At 39.4% G+C, this 20,119-nt stretch overlaps 1 protein-coding gene across 2 annotated transcripts in view; it reads left to right on the top strand.

Moving 5' to 3' along the window:
* LOC143997335 (uncharacterized) overlaps positions 1 to 20,119 on the top strand; it is a 585,170-nt gene that overhangs the window by 391,661 nt on the left and 173,390 nt on the right. For both annotated transcript variants that reach the window (XM_077492911.1, XM_077492912.1), the window contains exons 20-21: positions 2,390 to 2,452; positions 11,745 to 11,854. In XM_077492911.1, coding sequence (XP_077349037.1) covers positions 2,390 to 2,452; positions 11,745 to 11,854 — 173 coding nt within the window. The remainder of the gene's footprint in view (positions 1 to 2,389; positions 2,453 to 11,744; positions 11,855 to 20,119) is intronic.

The following is a 20,119-nucleotide window of genomic DNA, read 5'->3' on the forward strand; positions in this document are numbered from 1 at the left end:
ATGTTTTAGGTAAAGGTTTATAATGCCTTTAAATTTTGGAAAACTGATAGAACAGAATTACAAAATTTTTGAAATGTAAGACAGTTTACAGTTGCATATTGCAGCTGCAAATTTAGATGTCTGGCTACACATTTGCTTTAAGACATAAGTGAATCGAGGGCCCCATTGTCCTTTTGAGATAGTAATCGGCAAAAGAAAAACACACAAATATTTATCAACACAACAGAATATGAGGAGGCAAATCTAGTCTGTTGGTATAATTTGTATACTAGCAGGCTCAAAGATGTATGCCATTTTTCTCCAAAACAGTGCTGATCTTACAGATAATTTTTAAGAGTCTATTGAAGTTATGAGTTCCCATTTGCTCTACTTGTCAGGCCTTCTGAACATGAGAAAATTGTATGTTAACTGATAAAGGTTTTGATGTGTTTATTCACTTAAAGAACATTGCAGCTAAAAAAAGGGAATCTTAAAATGTCCTTTAAGTGAATAAACACATCAAAAGCTTTATCAGTTCTGAAATATTGAAGAATTATGGGGTTTAGAAAAAAACAAACAAACCTACATACTCACCTCTATGCTGCAACTGTCCCATGGTAGGATCACAGACCGAGAACTTGGTGATTATGTGACCATTGATCATAGTTCTCAATCTGCTCAGAGTGGAGAGCAGTGACTGTCATTCTGTTTCTCTACCACTCACTGGAACAGTGGGCAGGCACAGTTGGCTTCAGGTCTCACACAGGAAAACAAAAGTAAGTGCTTTCCTGTGATCATCAAGGGATGTAAAAAAAAAAAAAAAAAAAAAAACTTTGGTCATACTTCTCTTTTAATTACTGTACTTAACAAAGTCAAACTGTTTTTCAGGCTCTTATGCCGCGTACATACGAGCGGAATGTCCAACAGAAAAAGTCAGATGTGAGCTTTTCATCGTATATTCCGATCGTGTGTATGCCCCATCGGACTTTTTACGTTGAAAATTCTGATGAACCTAGAAATAGAACATGTTCTAAATATTTCCAACGGAACCAATTCCAATCGGGAAAACCGCTCATCTGTATGCTGTTCCGATGGACCAAAAACGGTGCATGCTCTGAAGCAAGTACGAGACAGAAGCTATTAGCTACTGGGTATTGAATTTCCTTTTTCTAGTCCCGTGTCACCGTGTTCTTGACGGTCAGACTTTGGTGTGATCGTGTGTACGCAAGACAGTTTCAGCAGAATTTTGATTATGGTGTGGGGTTGTTTTTTCAGGGGTTGGGCTTGGCCCCTTAGTTCCAGTGAAGGGAACTCTTGAGACTGGGTTCAGACTAGTACAGCAGTTCCCCGCATCCAATTCGCAATAGTAGGAGATTGTGAACGACTCTCTATGGAGCCGGTTCACATATCTCTGCTGCCGCTCCGGTGCGAATTTACATCGGGTCCTGCACGTCTTTTGGTCCATTTTAGGTCCGAATTCAGCCAAAAATGTGTGCTGAAATGTCACCTGAAATGTGAACATTGATGCACCGGACCCCTGCTGTGAGCCGCTAGTGGCTTAGATGTAAACCCAGCTAAGGCTTCCGCATACCAAGACATTTTGGACAATTTCATGCTCTCAACTTTGTGGGAACAGTTTGGGGATGGCTCCTTCCTGTTCTAACATAACTGCGCACCAGTGCACAAAGCAAGGTCCACACAGGGATGCCATTAAAGTTCATTTGTAGGCAGGGATCCCAATACTTTTGACAATATAGTGTATGTTTTTCAATTTTAAATAGCAGGACTAAAGGCTAAAGAAAAAAATAGCTTTTTTATACTATGGTTTCATTGGTGGGACCCAAATCTACATTTAAAATGTTAGCATTCTTTAATTATTTTTTTTTTGTTGTTTTGGATAGGGTTGGAAAGGTTAAAATCTCTGATAGTTTATTTTTTGCTGTATGTTGCGCTATTGGAGAAATGTATCCTCGCTTCCTATAGAGGTGTTCCCATTGGAAAATTTTCCCTCATCTTCCGGGGACAACTCTCAAATTTGATATCACTTTGTTTTGTTGACAATAGTCATCAGGACAAACAGTTGTCAGTGGGTCTATCCCTTCCCCATCCAATAAAAAAAAAAACTGGTTAAAGATGCTTAAAACTGGTTAAAGATACATTGTATTCTTTTAGACAGTATTTCCATTAAGTCTTTATTCATTCAGTCTTTATTACACATTCATACATATAATTGCTACATTTTTTGTTCAGGAGAGTTTAACCATTTTTTCAGTGTGGCCGAATAAAATACAATACTGTCACAAGCAGATCCTATGCATTTCTTATTGAGCAGCAGGTGATTTATTTGTATACATTTTTAAAGTTTGTTTTATTTTTAAAACCCTTGATAACCTATCCATATATCTTTTAGGTGGCAAATTTGCAAAATGAACTGAAAACCTCTGAGAAGAAATACATTAGTGCACAGAGGGAGGTAAGTTCAAAGAAAATGTTGTACCGTTAGCCAATATTTCACACAGCTTAACTACCATATTTGATACATTTTCTGAAATGTGCCCCTTACAACAGAGGAACAGTCAATAATGAAAAATATACATATTTAAAATGGTTTGCATTTTTTTTGAAAATCGTTATGCCCATGCACTTTATTAACATGTATATTACTGTTATCTTTTTTTAATGTTTTAATATATTCATGGTCTTTCATCACTGATGCACATATGTATAAACAGATGATTAAAGTAGTCAAGAAAGCAAATTGTAGTTAAGTTGCTAGAAGGCAATATCCATTTAAAGATTGTTCTCTACTATGCCATCAGCAAAGCCAACCAATGGATATCATCCTCCTCCTGTTGCAGTCATTGACATGTAAGATCCCTTTCACACTATAGTGTTCTGTGTGTCCCTGCATGCACATTAACCTTTATTGTGTCAAGCAAACTATTTAACTAGAATTGATGGCCAACACATTTAACTGATAAGACCAAGATAAATTATTTGGTTCAGATGGTGTCACGTGTGTGTGGTAGCAGCCAGGTGAAGAGTAAAAAGGCAACTGTGTCCTGTCTACAGTCAAGCATGGTGGTGTGAGTGTCGTGGTCTGGGGCTGCATAAGTGCTGCCGGCACTGGGGAGCTACAGTTCATTGAGGGGACCATAGATGCCATAGTGTACTGTGACATACTAAAGCAGAGCATGATCTCCTCCCTTCAGAGACTGGGCCTCGGCAGTTTTCCAACATGATAATGACCCCAAACACACCTCCAAGATGACCACTGCCTTGCTATAGAAGCTGAGGGTAAAGTTAATGGACTGACCAAGCATGTCTCCAGACCTAAATCCTATTGAGCATCTGTGGGGCATCCTCAAATGGAAGGTGGAGGAGCACAAAGTCTCTAACATCCACCAACTCCATGATGTAGCAACCTGTGAAGCTCTGGTTAACTCCATGACCAAGAGGGTTAAGGTAGTGCTGGAAAATGGTGGCCACACAAAATATTGACACTTTGGGCCCAATTTGGACATTTTCACTTACGGGTGTACTCCCTTTTGTTGCCAGCGGTTTAGACATTAATGGCTGTGTGTTGTTATTTTGTGGGGTCGGCAAGTGTACACTGTAATACAAGCTTGTACACTCACCACTTTACATTGTAGCAAAGTGTAATTTTTTCAGTGTTGTCACATGAAAAGATATAATAAAATATTTACAAAAATGTGAGGGGGTACTCACTTTTGTGACATACAGTGTGTGTGTATATATATATATATATATATATATTTTTTTATTTTTTTTTATTTTTAATTTTTTTTGCTTAGGACCTTAAATAGCAACTAAGAAAGGCATTTGTTTGTTTTTATGGCCGTGTTATTGAGCAATTTAAAAAGAGAAAAAACATGTTAAAAATTATTTTAAAATATTTAACTTTTTGATAAATTTGCAAATTGAATGAATCACACTATTTTCCTTTGCAGTAACATAATGAAATACCATTATGGGATGTATGTATATACAAAAGCAATTTAGATCTAAGCCATTTTGTTTACATGTAGTAATTGTATGTCAAGAACAAAGTCAATGTTGGGCTTACAGTATTTATCACTTGGTCCCTTTAGATGCAAAGCTTATTATTTGCTTCTCAACATATACTCTAAATGGGATAATACTCAAGACCTGAAATTTAAAAAGATTGATATCTTCATTGAAAACCTTTGCCCGGAAGCGACAATGCTGGATACAACATAGGTCTTATCAATAAATTATGACCCAATAATCTTATTCTTCAATCCTTTGAAGATCCATCAACAGCTTGTCAAACCCTCAGAATGACTAATCGTTTTAAGTATGAATTCTTTATTTCATCTACCAGCTTGTTCTTCTAGCAGTCCATGGCAACTAATTGATTACAGGGATTGTTTTATCTCTTTCGTCTGATATGGCAGAAGAGGTGCTATCGTGGACACCTGCTCCCTGCTTAGTCCTAATTTCTCTATCTAGCATGATGGACCTAAAAGAGTCACTCAGAGTTTTTCTCTTCCTGAAACTCTGATATATTCTCCTTCCACGGAGTCTACTGTCTAATATTCCATACAAAGATATCTGCAGGGGACTTAAGCCAGTTCCAACATCATCATTTTTCCTAGACTGCAATTTCTTTGATGTACCTTGTGAATATGTATGATGTCATCAGTCATGTGAAGAGTGACACTGACAAGTAAGTCATCCTTTACAGGAAGGAGAGGGGTAATCTGGCTATCTCTGTATAATACTGGAGATCAGGAATCACAGATTAAGCATTTGGAATGTCTGAAGTTACATGCAGCTACAATTTTTTTATTTTTTTTGCCACTAATCAGGAAATCTACTCCTACATAGAAATATAAATTGATTATTTTAGATATCTATGAATGATTTAAACCTAGACAGTCACCACATGTGGGTATATCTATATAATTTATACATACACCCACTATTTGGCAGCAGGCTCATTTTAGGTCTTCTCTGTTGATAATGGGCATGTAATTGGGCAGTGCTCAACTATAAGTCTGGCTGGAAGATACACTTTAGATGTCCGCCAAATGATGGCCAAATCTGCATAAAGGCTTCCCATAGAAATGGGAAAAGCAGTGCTGGTTTATCTGATTTGGAATGGTCAGAGATTTATTTTCAAAACCGTCTTTAAGGGGAGAAATGCATGTCACAAGAAAGCTTTCTGTCACAAGAAAAAAATGAGGGCTCCCCTAAAGCATCCAGTGGAAGAAGTGCTTTGCCTTCATTAGGAAACCTAGCATTGAAGTATATCTGTATGATGCTGCCAGATTGAAACCTTTTGGTTAATCTATTGAAGTCGGATGACATTTTAGATGGGCAGTTGAGGCAACTTACTCATATTCATGATACAGAAAGAGATTAGGGCTGAAGACAACAAATTGAACATGATTTTCCTGGCTTAGGCCAGGAAAGGGGATAGATACTTAGGGGTTGATTTACTAAAACTGGAGAGTGCAAAATCGGGTGCAGCTGTGCATTGTAGGCAATCGGCTTCTAACGCAAATTAATATACCTTACCGGAATGTTTGACCACCTAACAGATGGCCAAGCAAGCTTTGTAGTCCAAAAGACATGACAGAGCTGGAAGAGGAATGAGGGTTGCAGTTAAATATTAGAGGACTAGAAGAATTTTTTTTTGACCAGATGTTGTCTCAGTTGAATTCTAATTTGGAATCTGTTAATATGTAAGATATCTCATGCGTAATAAATACAACACTTTAACCCAAATAAGTGAATTAATCACTCCGTTCAACAATCCAAAAAAAAAGATACACTTCATAAAGTGTTTGAACCAATTACTGTACAGTATATACACATGGTTCATTTTCACATAGTATATTGATACACCAAAACATTCCCCATAAGTGACAAGTGCACAAACTTCTACACTCAGTGATGTAAAGTGCTAGCACTTCGCAGCCTCCAAGGTACACCCCAGTGCCCCAGAATCACTTACTGGAGTGATTTGATGTCAAAAAGTGCTAAATATTGAAGTCAAATATGCAGGGATGCAGAGATTTCCTGGCTCCGTGCATGTCTCCACATACTGTAGCCCCATTAACCACCTCAAGTCTGGACACTTTCACCCCCTTCTAGTCCAGGCCATTTTTCACTTTTCATCACAGTCATGCTTTGATGAACAATTACTCAGTCAGGCAACACTTGTTTTGTTTGTTTTTTTTGACAGAGAGAGCTTTCTTTTAGTGGCATTTAATTACCACTGGATTTTTTTTTATTTTTGTTCTATAGATGAAAAAAGGAAATGAAAAAAAAAATCTTAGTTCCAGTTATAACATTTTGCAAATAATCTTTCTTCATGAATGCAGGCCAACATTTATTCAGCTACATTTCTTTGGTGAAAATATCCCAAATAAGCATACATTATTTTCTCTGTGTGAAAGTTTTAGACCTTGCAAGCTATGGCATATATATTTGAAAATCAATCAATCCTGATGTACTGACTGGCTTAATTTCTTGAAGCTCTAAAACAGTACAAATACACCTCAAATTACCTTTTTTTTTTCTGGAAAATAGATACCCCCGGATATTAAATAAGAGGTTTTTTTGAAGTGTTAATTTCCTAATCTTTCAAAAAGTTGTGACAAACATTTTTTTTTTCACAAAATTTTTATTTTAACAAGTTATTTCTCACACACAGCATTGACATACTATTCCACCCCAAAGCACATTCTGCTATGCCTCCTGAGTATGGGGATACTGCATGTGTGAGCCTTTCACAGCTAGATGCATAGAGGGGCTATGACATTTTTGGAGCCCTGGAGCTCCAGGACAGCGAAAATGCCCACAAAATGACCCCATTTTGGAAAACAAACACTCCAATATATTTTCTGACAGGAATAGTGATTATTTCGAAAATGTCTTTTTTGCCACAAGTTTTTGGAAAATGCAAAAAGAAAAAGAAAATGTATTTTATTTTACATAAAGTTGTCAATGAATAGGATGTTTTCTAACAAGCCGCATAGACAAACTAAGAAATACATCCCAAAACACATTCTGCTATTTCTCCCAAGTGTGGTGATACCACGTGTGAGACTGTTTTCACAGAATAGCCACACAGCGGGGGCCCAAAAATCCCAGGCGCACTCTAATGACTAGAGGCATAATTTACACCTCTATTTTCCTTGCTACCTATCACATTTGTGGAGGCCCTGGAGTACCAGGAATGACTACAAAATGACCCACAAAATGACTACATTGTGGAGAGTTAATACTCCAAGGTATTTTTTAGAGGGTGTGGTGAGTCTTTTGAAGGCTTAATTTTTGCCATACGTTTTTGCAAATGTTCTGGAAAAATGCAGAAAGAGAATGAAAATATATATTTTTTAACACAAAGCTGAAAGGACAGTGGAAACAATTGGTGACACTGGCTTTGTTAACACTGGTACTGGTATGGCAGTTATCAGGAAACTAGTATGGCTGGTATTATATATGGTGGTGATTATGAAATTTGTATTCATTATGGTGGGGATTAAGACCCTGGTATGAGGTATGGTGGGGATCAGGACACTGGTATGGAGTATGGCATTGATCAGGACCTTTGTTATGGGGTAAGGTAGGGATCATCACGCTGGTATGGTGGTGATCAACCCACTTGTATGGTGGTGATTAGGATGCTGGTATTAAATATGGCAGTAAACAGGACACTGGTATACACCAGACTCTAATCAGAATGCTGGTAGGGTGGGGATCAGAATGCTGGTATAGTGTATAGCAGTGATCAGGACACTGGTATGTATATAAATGGCTATACAGGAAGCAGTTAAGGAAAGAACAGAGAAAAGAGGCTCATATTCACTCCTGATGATGATCAGTGAGACAAAACACATTGTACAGGGCAATGCATATATGTGTGGACCAAGCTGGTCCAAGGGAACTATTCCCTTCGTAAAACGTGCAGTGTCTGTCAGCACTACATGCAGTGCTGTGTTCCAGCCACAGGATGGCGACTTCCCATCTCACTCCGGGAACAAAATTTAGTTGGGTTAAGTTCTATTGTGCCATTCACATTTACTAAATGACTACAAAGCTTCCTCTGATTGAGGCAGAGATTGTGACATCATGTCTGCCTGAGCCAGTCAGGGTAAGCCTTGTATTCATTCAGAAAATGCAAGGCTTTGTTTGAATGGATGGGCAGCGCTCAGCCCAATTTTGTTCAGGATGTGGGATGGGGAGTATACATCTGGCTTTCGGAGCACAATGCTGTCTGTTGTATATAACTGATGTTACATACAGCTCATACAGTGCTGACCGCTACTGCATGTGTTAGTGAAGGAAATACTTAACTTGGACCAGCTTGGTCCATATTAACTATTTATAGTTCACTAAAACATGGAATTAATAGAGTTATGTGGAAAAATGTAAGGAGCCAGGAAATCTCTGCATGCTTGCATATTTGACATCAATATTCAGTTTTTTTTTTGTTTTTATGAAAGATCAAACTAATCTGGTGGCTGATTCTGAGGAACTGGGGTGGAAGTCTGTGCACTTGTCACTTATGTGGACTACTTACAATTATTTTGGTGTATCATTTTATCAGCAGCACTCAGATTGTCTATAGGATGAAGAATAAGTTGAATTTCTTAGCCAATTGCTCGCTTCCTGAGCAGTTGGACTTTCACTGCTGTTGGGTCCATTGGCAGAATGTGGGCTGCCCATCTGTGCCTTCATGTGTAATACAGGACCACTGATCCTACATTGCACATAATGTCATCAGAAAGCTGCCATTGGTTGGACAATGAAGAGAAGTGGCTTCGGAGGACTAATCTTAAAAAGAGTAAAAAGATTGCAGGAGAGAAAAATTACGTAAGTATTTCACCCTATTCCTATCCCCCTAAATAAAACAAGCATGCAATCCTTGTAGTGTGGAGGGGTCCCACTGCAACTGTCATTTTTTTTCCAGAGAGAGTTTAGCTTCAACTTGTGCTAGTAAAACACTTGTTAAAAAAGGGAGAGAGATGATTTAATCCATCTACTCTAGGTCTGCTCCTTTACTGTCCAATCATATATTTTGGTTAATTGCAACAGAGAAAAGTTGTGTCACCAGGCTAGCTATACTGACAGGCAGGGCTGTGAAAATCGTAGGACTGGATAGAAAGCAATGGAAATCCCTAGGCAACTAAAAAAGCTCCTGTGTATTTAACTGTTTATTTAGCCATTTTGTGATCACTTGATAGAATGTACAATTTAACCCAAACTATTAGGAGACTTGATTGGTATGTGACTTAAAGGAGCAAGAGGTTTAAGACCCAGATTTTTCTTGGTAAATAGAAGTTAGTTTAGGAGGTAAGTAGGGATATGAGAGTAGGGAAGACTGGGTGGATTTCAGGAGACCAGGAGGGGGGTGTGCAGCCTGTGCTTGATTTAGTAGAGGCCATGAAACCTTATTATAGTAGGGTACAATCGGGTGGTAGAAATGTTGAGATTCTATCACACAAATTCCCTTCTAGTTATACTCACTCTTCTCTGATCCTTCCCTTCTTCCATAGTCCTCAAATCCATCTGCCGATAGAACAGAGCCTGGAGGCACTCTGCACATGTTCAGTTGGTGTGTATTGCTAGAGGTGTTTTTTTGGGAGTGTTATTGTGATCAGCACAGGGCAAATCAGCACTGTCCATACATAGGGCCAGGGGACATGCAGCCTCATAGGACAGAGGAGAATGAAAACTCCTCCTACAAGCTTTAACCACTTCAGCCCCAGGTGGGATTTGCCCCCTTCCTGACCAGAGCACTTTTTGTGATTCGGCACTGCGTTGCTTTAACTAATAATTGCGGGGGCGTATGACGTTGTACCCAAACAAAATTGACAACCTTTTTTTCCCACAAATAGAGCTTTCTTTTGGTGGTATTTGATCGCTGCTGCGTTTTACATTTTTTTCTCTATAAACAAAAGAGCGACGATTTTGAAAAAAATATATATTTTTACTTTTTGCTATAATAAAAAACCCCCAAAAATATATTTAAAATAATTATTTTCATCAGTTTAGGCCAATATGTATTCTTCTACATATTTTTGGTAAAAAAAATCACAATAAGCGTATATTGATTGGTTTGCGCAAAATGTGTAACTTCTACAAAGTAGGGGATAGTTTTATGGCATTTTTATTATTATTTTTCTTTATTATTATTAGTAATGGCAGGGATCTGCGATTTTTATTGTGACTGCTACATTATGGTGGACACATCGGACACTTTTGACACTATTTTGGGACCATTATCATTTATACAGCAATCGGTGATATAAAAATGCACTGATTACTGTGTAAATGACAATGGCAATGAATGGGGTTAACCACTAGGGGGCGATGAAGGGGTTAAGTGTGTCCTAGGTAGTGATTCCAACGAAGGGGGGTGGGCTTCAACACACATGACAGCAATCACTGCTCCTGATGAAAGGGAGCAGTGATATCTGTCATGTCACAAGGCAGAATGGGGAAATGATTTCTTTACAAAGGCATCTTCCCGTTCTACCTCTCCGTGACAAGATCGCGGCCACCCCGTGGACATCGAGTCCGTGGGAACCATGGTCACGGAGAACGCAGCAGGTGCACACGCCTGCCTGCAGCACCAGTTTTTAAAGGGGACGGACATGTACACCCTTTTGCACACCCGTGCCATTCTGCCGACGTATATCATCGTGCAGCGGCCGGGAAGCTGTTAACCAGTGCTTGGCTGGACACTGACAGAAGTCACAAGACTGCTATATACTGCTGATGAGAAAATGTATTTAGAAGTTTATATTTACTAAAACCATTGCATCTCCATGTTCTGTGTATTGCGGGAGATCAGATCCAGTGAATATGGGGTCCTGGGTTTAGTAACACTTTAACACAGCCTATAACTTCCATGTGCCTTACTGAAATGCACTTGCGTACAATGCTTGCTACAGGTATCAGAGGCCAGACAGAGATATCTCAACTACCAACAGATCAATTCTTTGAAAGATGTTCCCCAAACATGCTGATTCTGATCAGCTGAGCATGCTTGTCTTTTCTGTAGAGCAGGCTGGGGTTGAATAGGAGCACATGTCTGGTGTAAGCTCATGTAAATGAAAATGGCGATAAGCTAAAATTTCAGCACTATCCACTAACCCCATAGAGATGTCTGTGGATGTAAACTGGGATCTATAAACAACTGAAGATTATGTAAATTAAAAAAAAAACTATATATTTTTTTTATTTGCAGTTTCTTTGCTACCTTCCCTATAACAACTTCAGTGATAATCAAAAGTATATACTTATAATCCTATTTCTTTAGATAAGCCAAAATAATTCTTCTTTCGTCTTGCCCAGCTTCTGCTTGTAATAGTTTTGAAAGATACACCTCAACAGCAAATGGCTTCTTTATGAAAAACATATCATACGGCACACATTATCCAAGAACCGAGGCTTAAACATAACAAGTTGTAACGGCTCTCTTTTCATTTTTCATCAAATAAGCCTGATTTGAATTAAACAACCTCTGGAGGTAAAGTAATGCATATTATAGTAAACTGGTAAATGTAAAGCGTGGGAAAGGTTCAGACATTCCATCTCGCATATTGAATCAATTAATAGCATGTACAAGGAAACCATGATTATTTGAAGGAGTGGAGAAAAATGACTTGATTCTTTACAAGTATTACAGACTATTATTAGTATTCCAGATAGCCCTTGTTCTAGGGAGTCCATCATACTCTTTGATCTGTCTACTTCCACAGCTGGAAATCCTATGCCAAGCTCTAGAAGCAACACAAACTGACAACAGTCGCCTCCATCGGGAAAGTGAATTTGTGGCTGCAAATGTTAATCAGTGGATCAAAGAACAAAAGTAAGTAAATTTGATAAATGCTGCACATCATTTTATGCATTGTTCAAACCATCTTTTCTTGAACTGTTAAAATCTCTTTTGGTCATCAGGCTGGTGTTATATTACAGTTGTATTTTTTTTTTTTGTCTACAACTGCTCTGTATTTCCACCGCTCATAATGTTTTCTCAGCAAACTCTTTTTTTTTACCTTTTATTTGGATGAACCTGAGCACAATTTTAAGCTTTATTTTTTTTTAAACGTTTCAGTTTATAAAATGACCAAGTAATTGATTGCTATTAGTTTATAAAAGTAAGGTACCTAAACATACTGTTGGTTTTCAATGCAATCTGCATGCCCCCAGAAGCTCAAAACCTTGATGCGCGTTGTATGTAAATATTGACTTGAGCTCTGGCATGCCCCCCACGTCATACGATGTAATGCATTTAGCTTGGCAACATGTAGAGAGACACATGTACTGAACTGTGGGATGGGTGGATGACAAAGGTTTGATATGGAGGTCAAGTTGAGAGTTCCAGGGCTTCTGGAAATTATTTTTCATAAACTGTGTAAATTTATGTAACAAGTGTAATAGAAAACTTCCTAATTGCATGCACAGCAATAGAAACAGGACAGAGGTTCTGACCCTTCTACAAATATACAAATATGGATTCTCCTTTAACCCTCTGCCTACCAAGACACGTTTATAAACATCTTGGTATTCAAGGGGTTAGACTACGCTCACAGCTGATGTATTGTTTTTTGTTTTTTTTAGTTGTGAGCCTGCCATTGTTTTTTTAAGCCAACAATCACTTTTACAGTAGCAAAACAATACTACCCTCCTCCCAGTACCTTCCATGGGGGTTCCCAGGCTTTCCCACTCCTCCAGGGAGCCCTGGACCATACTAAACTGCCCTAACCCAATGTGTGGGAGGAGATTGAACAACATCAGTTCCCCAATCTCCTCTGCAATAAATGAACATGAAAGTTTCATTTATTATGCCACTTTCAGGTTCAGACCTATCATTCCTTAGCTACTGTAGGCAGGGAAGTAGCTATTAAAGCTGTGCTCCAGGCCCCCCATTGAATAAAATAAAAGTCAGCAGCTACACATACTGTAGCTGCTGACTTTTAATATTAGGACACTTACCTGTCCTGGAATCCAGCGATGTCAGCACCCCAGCCAATGTTTCCATCTACTCTCGGGTGCTGCCACCGCCATAGCCTGTAAGGGAAACTGGCAGTGAAGCTGATTCCCTACTGCGCATGCGTGAAGCACCATGTGCTTTTAGAATGGCCTGGCGGTGGAGAAGAAGGAGGGGGTGAACATTTGACGTACCTCACCACGGCGAGGTCTGACAAGAGTGGACACAGGTGCCTGTCAAAAACAGGTTCCTGCCCCCCTGAAAGGTGCCAAATGGCACTGGGGGTGGGGGGGGGGGGGAGACGGATGAGCAGAGCTTCCACTTTGTGCCACGGCCTCATTGTACCAATCAATCAGCCTCACTGAATGCAGAGTCGCTGTGCCCATTAATGCAGACTTACCAGTGCCTTGATGGATTATACACATGGGGCATCTCCCGCTGTGTCACAGAACTTTGATCTGTATATCCCAGGACGCCCCTCGTCATCCTCCTCCCTCCTTTTCCTCCTCCAGATGCCCCTGTAGCAGAGTCCTGCCTTCTAGACCGGGTCCTGTGATAGACGGAACACTGATCAGTGTTCCATCTATCACAGGACCCAGTCTAGGAGGCGGGACTATGCTACAGCGGCCACTGGAGGAAGGAAGAGGACGTCAGGCGCCTGGGATATACAGATCGAAGCTCCGTGACACAGTGGGAGATGTCCACTGTGTATGATCCACCCAGGCACTATTGAGCGTCTTCCCTGGGGAAGGTCAGTGACATACAGGCAGAGAGGACATCATCTGTACAATCGCAATTCAGTCTTTTTCTACATCGATGCAGAATCGCGTAAGGCTGAATCGTGATGCATCGATTCAATGATTATTTGCAACACTCCTAATAACAGCGTATGGAAACTTGTGACCTTTGAAGAGAATCTCATTTCAAGTAACTCCATAGGGCCTTCATTTTCAATTTCAGCAACAGATAATCCTAAGGCATCTACCTGTCCCCTGTACAGTTCCAGTTGGCCCTATCATACACACCATTTCCAGTTGTGCCCTTTAATCACTAACTTCTGGGACCAAGTGATCAGCTTTATACAGTCATGGGCAAAAATATTGGCACCCCTGCTTTTCTGTCAGATAATGCACCACATCACACATTGTTGCAATTAAAATGTTTAGGCATGGTCATATTTATTTCTTTTGTATTGGTATGACACAAAAACATTGTAGAAACAAAAAAGCCAAATCTGACATATTCCACGTAAAACTCCAAAACTGGACAGGACAAAATTATTGGCACAGTGTCAAAATTGTAAGAAATAATTGCATTCCAAGTTTGTGATGCTTTTGTAATTTGTAATTGTGTCAATTAGCAGGTGCTGATAATATATAAATCGCCCCGGCAACCAGTTAAAATGGTGAAAATTGACTCAACTTTTCTGTTGTGTCAGATGGAGCAAGGAGATGGCATTATGGAATCTGAAGACTGACAAATAATTCTGGGGTGCAATGTAGGGCCCAGTGTCATAAGGTTGGGTCTCTGTCAGAGGTCATGGGTCTTAGAGCAGGGCAATGACCCAAATCACATGTGAAAAAGCACCCAGAAATAGTTTAAGACAAAGCTCTGAAGAGTACTGAACTGTCTAGCAATGAGTCCAGATCTAAATACCATAGAGCACCTGTGGAGAATCTCATAACAGCAGTTGTGAAAAGGAACCCTTTCAACCCGAGAGACCTGGAGCAGTTGGCAAAACTCCAGTAGAGAGGTGTAAAAAACTAATTGATTGTTACAGGAAGCAATTGATTCCAGTTATTTTTTTCCAAGGGGTGTGCTACCAAATATTAAATTGAGGGTGCCACATTTTTTGTCCAGTCCATTTTGGAGTTTTGTGTGGAATGTATAAGGTTTGGCTTTTTATTTCTCCACTTTTTTGTGTCATACCAATAAAAACAAAAGAAATACACATGAAAACGCCTAAACATTTCTTGGCGAAGTGGTGCCTTATTTGACAGAAATGCAGGAGTGCCAATATTTTTGGCCATGGCTGTATATGGAGTAACCAATTGTTCTATTCCTAAAGATCCCTTCTTACTACTATTTGGCTATAGTTCTCCAGCTCTGCATCTTACTATGGATCGATCGGAGAAACCTCCCCTATACTAGCAATGGATGTATTTTTGTTTATTGGTCAAGCAAACTGAAAATACCAATGTACAAGAAGAAGCTGGACAAGGAGTTGCAAAACTTTATCTGATGGAACATACTATGCCGGTTACAGAAATAACAGCCTTTTATCATGTTTACAGTATACAGATTGGCATGTTCAAGTGTCTTCTCATGCCTCTTAAACCAACAGGTCCTCACCATCTCATCATTAAAGCTCATCTGTCTGCTAGTCTATGAACTATATCCTTATACTTAAGTTTAAGCAGGCCTGCAGTCCCACTCAGTTTCTTCCTTACACATTGCCTTTGTAGTTTATCTAATTACTTAACCACTTCCCGACCAGCGCACGACGATGTACGTCGACAGAATGGCACGGGCAGGCATATTGGCGTACAGGTACGTCCAATATTCGATGCCGCCCTGCCATCGGGTGCGCTCCGCCGGCGGCACGCTCCCGCGCTGGTCGGGACCCCCGTGAGTCCGGTCGCGGGACCCGCGGACTCGATCGCCGCGGGCATCCCCGCGATCGTCTCACGGAGCGGTCGAATGGAGGAAATGCTGTGTAAACAACATTTTTCCATTCTGCCTAGCAACTAGTGACGCTGATCTCTGCTCCATGTGATTGGAGCAGAGATCAGTGTACACTAAATGAAAGCCCAACCCCCCCACAGTTAGTAACACACCCCTAGGAACACTTAACCCCTACACTGCCTCCCACTGGTTAACCCTTTCACTGCCAGTGTCATTTACACAGGAATCACTGCATTTATATAGCAGTGATTACTGTATAAATGACAATGGTCCCAAAAATGTGTCAAAAATGTCCGATGGGTCCCCGACAACGTCGCAGTCACAATAAAAATCGCAGATCGCCGCCATTACTAGTAAAAAAAAAAATAATAAAAAATTATTAATAAAAATGCTATAAAACTATCCCTATTTTGTAAACGCTATAACTTTTGCGCAAACCAATCAATAATCGCTTATTGCGTTTTTTTTTTACCAAAAATATGTAGAAGAATACGTATCGGCCTAAACTGAGGGAAAAAATGTTTTTTTATATATTTTTGGGGGTTATTTATTATAACAAAAAGTAAAAAATAATGTGCTTTTTTCAAAATTGTCGCTCTATTTTTGTTTATAGCGCAAAAAATAAAAACTGCAGGGGTGATCAAATACCACCAAAAGAAAGCTCTATTTGTGGGAAAAAAAGGACGTCAATTTTGTTTGGGAGCCACATCGCACGACCGCGCAATTGTCAGTTAAAGCGACGCAGTGCCGAATCGCAAAAAGTAGTCTGGTCTTTGACCAGCAAATTGGTCCGGTCTGAAAGTGGTTAATTGTTTTTGTTCCTTTCATTTGTCGCCCCCCCCCCCCCCCCCTGCCCTGATTTCCCCACCCCCTAGCCTATTCCCTCTCTTCCCTCTCCTCCTGGCACATGGTACATATGCATAAATGGTCTTGATCTTAGTCTGGCTTTGTCATTTATCGCGCAGAGTCTTGTTTTGTTGGATACAACTCTCGGGTAACCTATTATCCACGTCTCATCTCTCAATGAAAAATTTTGGGTGAACACTATATTCCATGTTGGCAGTGATCCTGTCAATTAATGGGGTGGGCAACTACATGGCAAATGAGGTTTAATGTGGAAAAATTTTAAATAATGCATTTGGGTGGCCAAAATGTGAATGCAATCTACTCACTGCGGGGAGAACCTCTGGGGGAAATCAAGGATGGAATAGGACCTGGGGGGTCCTAATAGATGATAGGCTCAGCAATGGCATGCAATGCCAAGCTGCTGCTAAAAAAGCAAACAGAATATTGGCATGCATTTAAAAACGGATTAACTCAAGAGATAAAGGGATAATTCGGCCACTAAACAAGACCCTGGTGCGACCTCACCTGGAGTATGCTGTTGAGTTCTGGGCACTAGTCCTAAGGAAGGATGTATTGTAAATGGAGTGAGTACAGAGAAGGTCAACAAAGCTAATAAAGTATCTGGAAGATATTAGTTATGAGGAAAGGTTACGAGCACTAAACTTCATCTCTCTGGAGAAGAGAATCTTGAGAAGGGGATATGATTTCAATTTATAAATACTGCACTGGTGACCCCACAATAGGGATAAAACGTTTCCACAGAAGGGAGTTTTTAATAAGACATGTGGCCACTCATTAATATTAGAAGAAAAGAGGTTTAACCTTAAACTGCGTAGAGGGTTCTTTACTGTAAGAGCAGCAATGATGTGGAATTCCCTTCGACAGGTGGTGGTTTCACTGGGGGGCATCAATATTTTTAAAAAACTATTAGCTAAGCACCTGAACAACCACAACATACAGGGATATACATCCAGCACAAATCATATGTAAAAAAAATCAAAGTCCTGATTCAGTGTGATCCAAAAAATTACCAGTTAAACTTTTTTGTAGTGTTGAATAGAATTTTGAATTAAGTGAGGAAATATCCATTTTGTTGTGTGTCCACTCAGGAGAGATTCACCCTATTTGTCAGGGGTCATAACCATTCCCTACTCTGTGAAAAACAAACAGGTTTTTCATTCAGTTTAATCAGTTTACACTTGAAACAGCTGCAAGTCTTTCTTTGACAGCAGATTTTATGGTGCTACCTACAGAGCACCTTTCTATTGTAGTCTGTTTCACCTAAATCAAACACAAAATGATTGACAAAGGACAACTTCCATCTTTTTTAATAGACAACTTAACAGGGAGCAAAGGAAATCTAACACCGAGAAATCATTTTTGAAAGGATTTAGTAGATTTTTTTTTTATCTGCTGTTTTGGGGATGCTAGAGAGAAGATTTCCATTTGGACATTTGCTCCTTCTGTATTGATATACAATGATTGGCATTATCTCAGGCACTGTGGCAAACCAGCCAAACTTGTCTGCGCTTCATATTCGTTTGGATTATCTACTGTTGGGTTTATGACCACTGTAATTAAGTTTGTAGCATTTGGGAATAATCTAAAAAAAGATGTAACCCATCTCTGCCTAAAAGCAGAATATGAAAGTTTTGGTTAGTGAAAGTGGTAACATACTGTTAATTTGCTAAAGTAAAAGTCAGTGCTGCTTTAGTGTTTAATAAATGGGCTCATTTGTCTACATGGATATACTGCTAAATTTCCGCTTTTAAAACACCATCACTCAAACTTCCCTTAATCAGATCTTCAATATATTTAATGTATTATTTAGCAAAGTATCAAATGTTCAACCAAACTGCAAAAGTGAAAACCTTTAAATACCACACATGTCACAAATCGTAGGTAAGTGAATTGAAGTTTAGTCTGTGTTTTTATTACATTATGTGTTTGGCATCACGACTTTCTTTTCCATTTGAAAGAAAGATTGCCAGACAGCTCGAGCAAACTTTCAAGCATCATATGAAATATTTATACATATCTCAATATTGCATTTTGTCAGCAGTTTTGAAATGCCTCCTTAATTGGGAGGCTTTTCCCCCCACTGGGAAAGCACAGACTTGCGAGGCTGTGAGGTGGCTCCCTGAAGAGGTGGGAGAGGTTTCAAAGTTAAATCTGAAGTGCCATTAATTCAGCCTAGGTAAAATCGTGAACACATTCAGAATGGTGTTTTTCATTTGAATTCCAGCAGCAGAAGCCAGCAGAGTGCGTGGGCCTATTTATAAAATTAGAGGGCAGCACCTGGTAAGAAGTCCTGTTTTGAAACTTAGCCACATTATAATCAAAAACTGTTCTTTTCCAGTTCCCCCACAGCTCTGATTATCATCATACCCTGGGCCAGAAGTTTATTTTAGTGCAGTGACATGCATTAAATCTTTCCAGAGTCTCCAGCTTTAAGGGCAATCAGTTTTAGGAAAGAGCAGAGCATAATTAATTAAATGACCTGTAAAGATGTATTTCATAATTTCTATAAACTGGTTTGCATCGGATATTTTTAATAACATTTAATAACATTTATAGATAAATATGTGAAAGCTTTAGTGGATCAGAACAAAACACCAATGGCATGGGTTATTACATTTGAGCACAAGGATGTGGTTTTCCTAACTTTTTTTGTTTGTAATTGCAGCTAACAAAGAGCATTCATTTGAGCTTTAGAGGACAACAAGGTGCATGATTAGAGTACCATTGGGCTTTGTAGTGTTTGAGTTCAGGAAGCACAACAAGTGCATACAGTTTATATAAATGAAATTAAAGTGAGTAACCCACGCTTACTACTTCAAACGTGTAAATACCGTTATAGTCAAATAAAAATAATCTAGACCAGTGGCTGCAAACATAAACTTTTTTTCCCACAAATACCTAAAAATTATAATGTGTATAGTCAATTTACACATACATGTGTATATATCAATCAACTACACCAAAACATGTATAAACAGTGTGCTCCAAAGTCAATATATGTCACTCTATATTATATAGGTAACCATCTATGGTTAAATATATAAATTTGTAAATAAATCTTGAACACATTTCTTGCACCACGTGACAACCTTTTTCTTGTGCTTTAACATTTATAGATAAATATGTGAAAGCTTCAATGGACATTCAGAACAAAACACCAATGGCATAACCTAGTTATTACTTTTGAGCACACACATGGTTTTCCTAACTTATTTTGCCTGTAATGGCAGCTAAAAAAGAGCATTAATTTCAGCTTTAGAGGACAACACGGTGGCTGATTAGTACCCTTGCCTTTTGTAATGTTTTAGTCCAAGAAGTACCTGCAATTTGTATGTTCCCAACATTTTTGCAGGTTCCAGTTTTCTTCCAGAGTCCTGGAATATACTGGAAGGTTAATTGGATTCTATTCAGCATTAGGCCCCTTTCACACGAACGATCCGTTCAGGCCCGCCTGTCAGTTTTTCAGGCGGACCTGAACGGATGCTCCATGCGTCAGATGTCAGCGGTGACATGTCCGCTGACATCCGACCTGCTCCGCTATTTTTCCATCCGTCATCGGATCGGGTGACGATGGACACTGCGGTCCGTCGT

This window comes from Lithobates pipiens, unplaced genomic scaffold (assembly GCF_037356315.1).
Source record: "Lithobates pipiens isolate NorthernLeopardFrog02 unplaced genomic scaffold, aLitPip1_a1.2 Scaffold_19, whole genome shotgun sequence".
In the NCBI taxonomy this organism is placed as follows: Eukaryota; Metazoa; Chordata; class Amphibia; order Anura; family Ranidae; genus Lithobates; species Lithobates pipiens.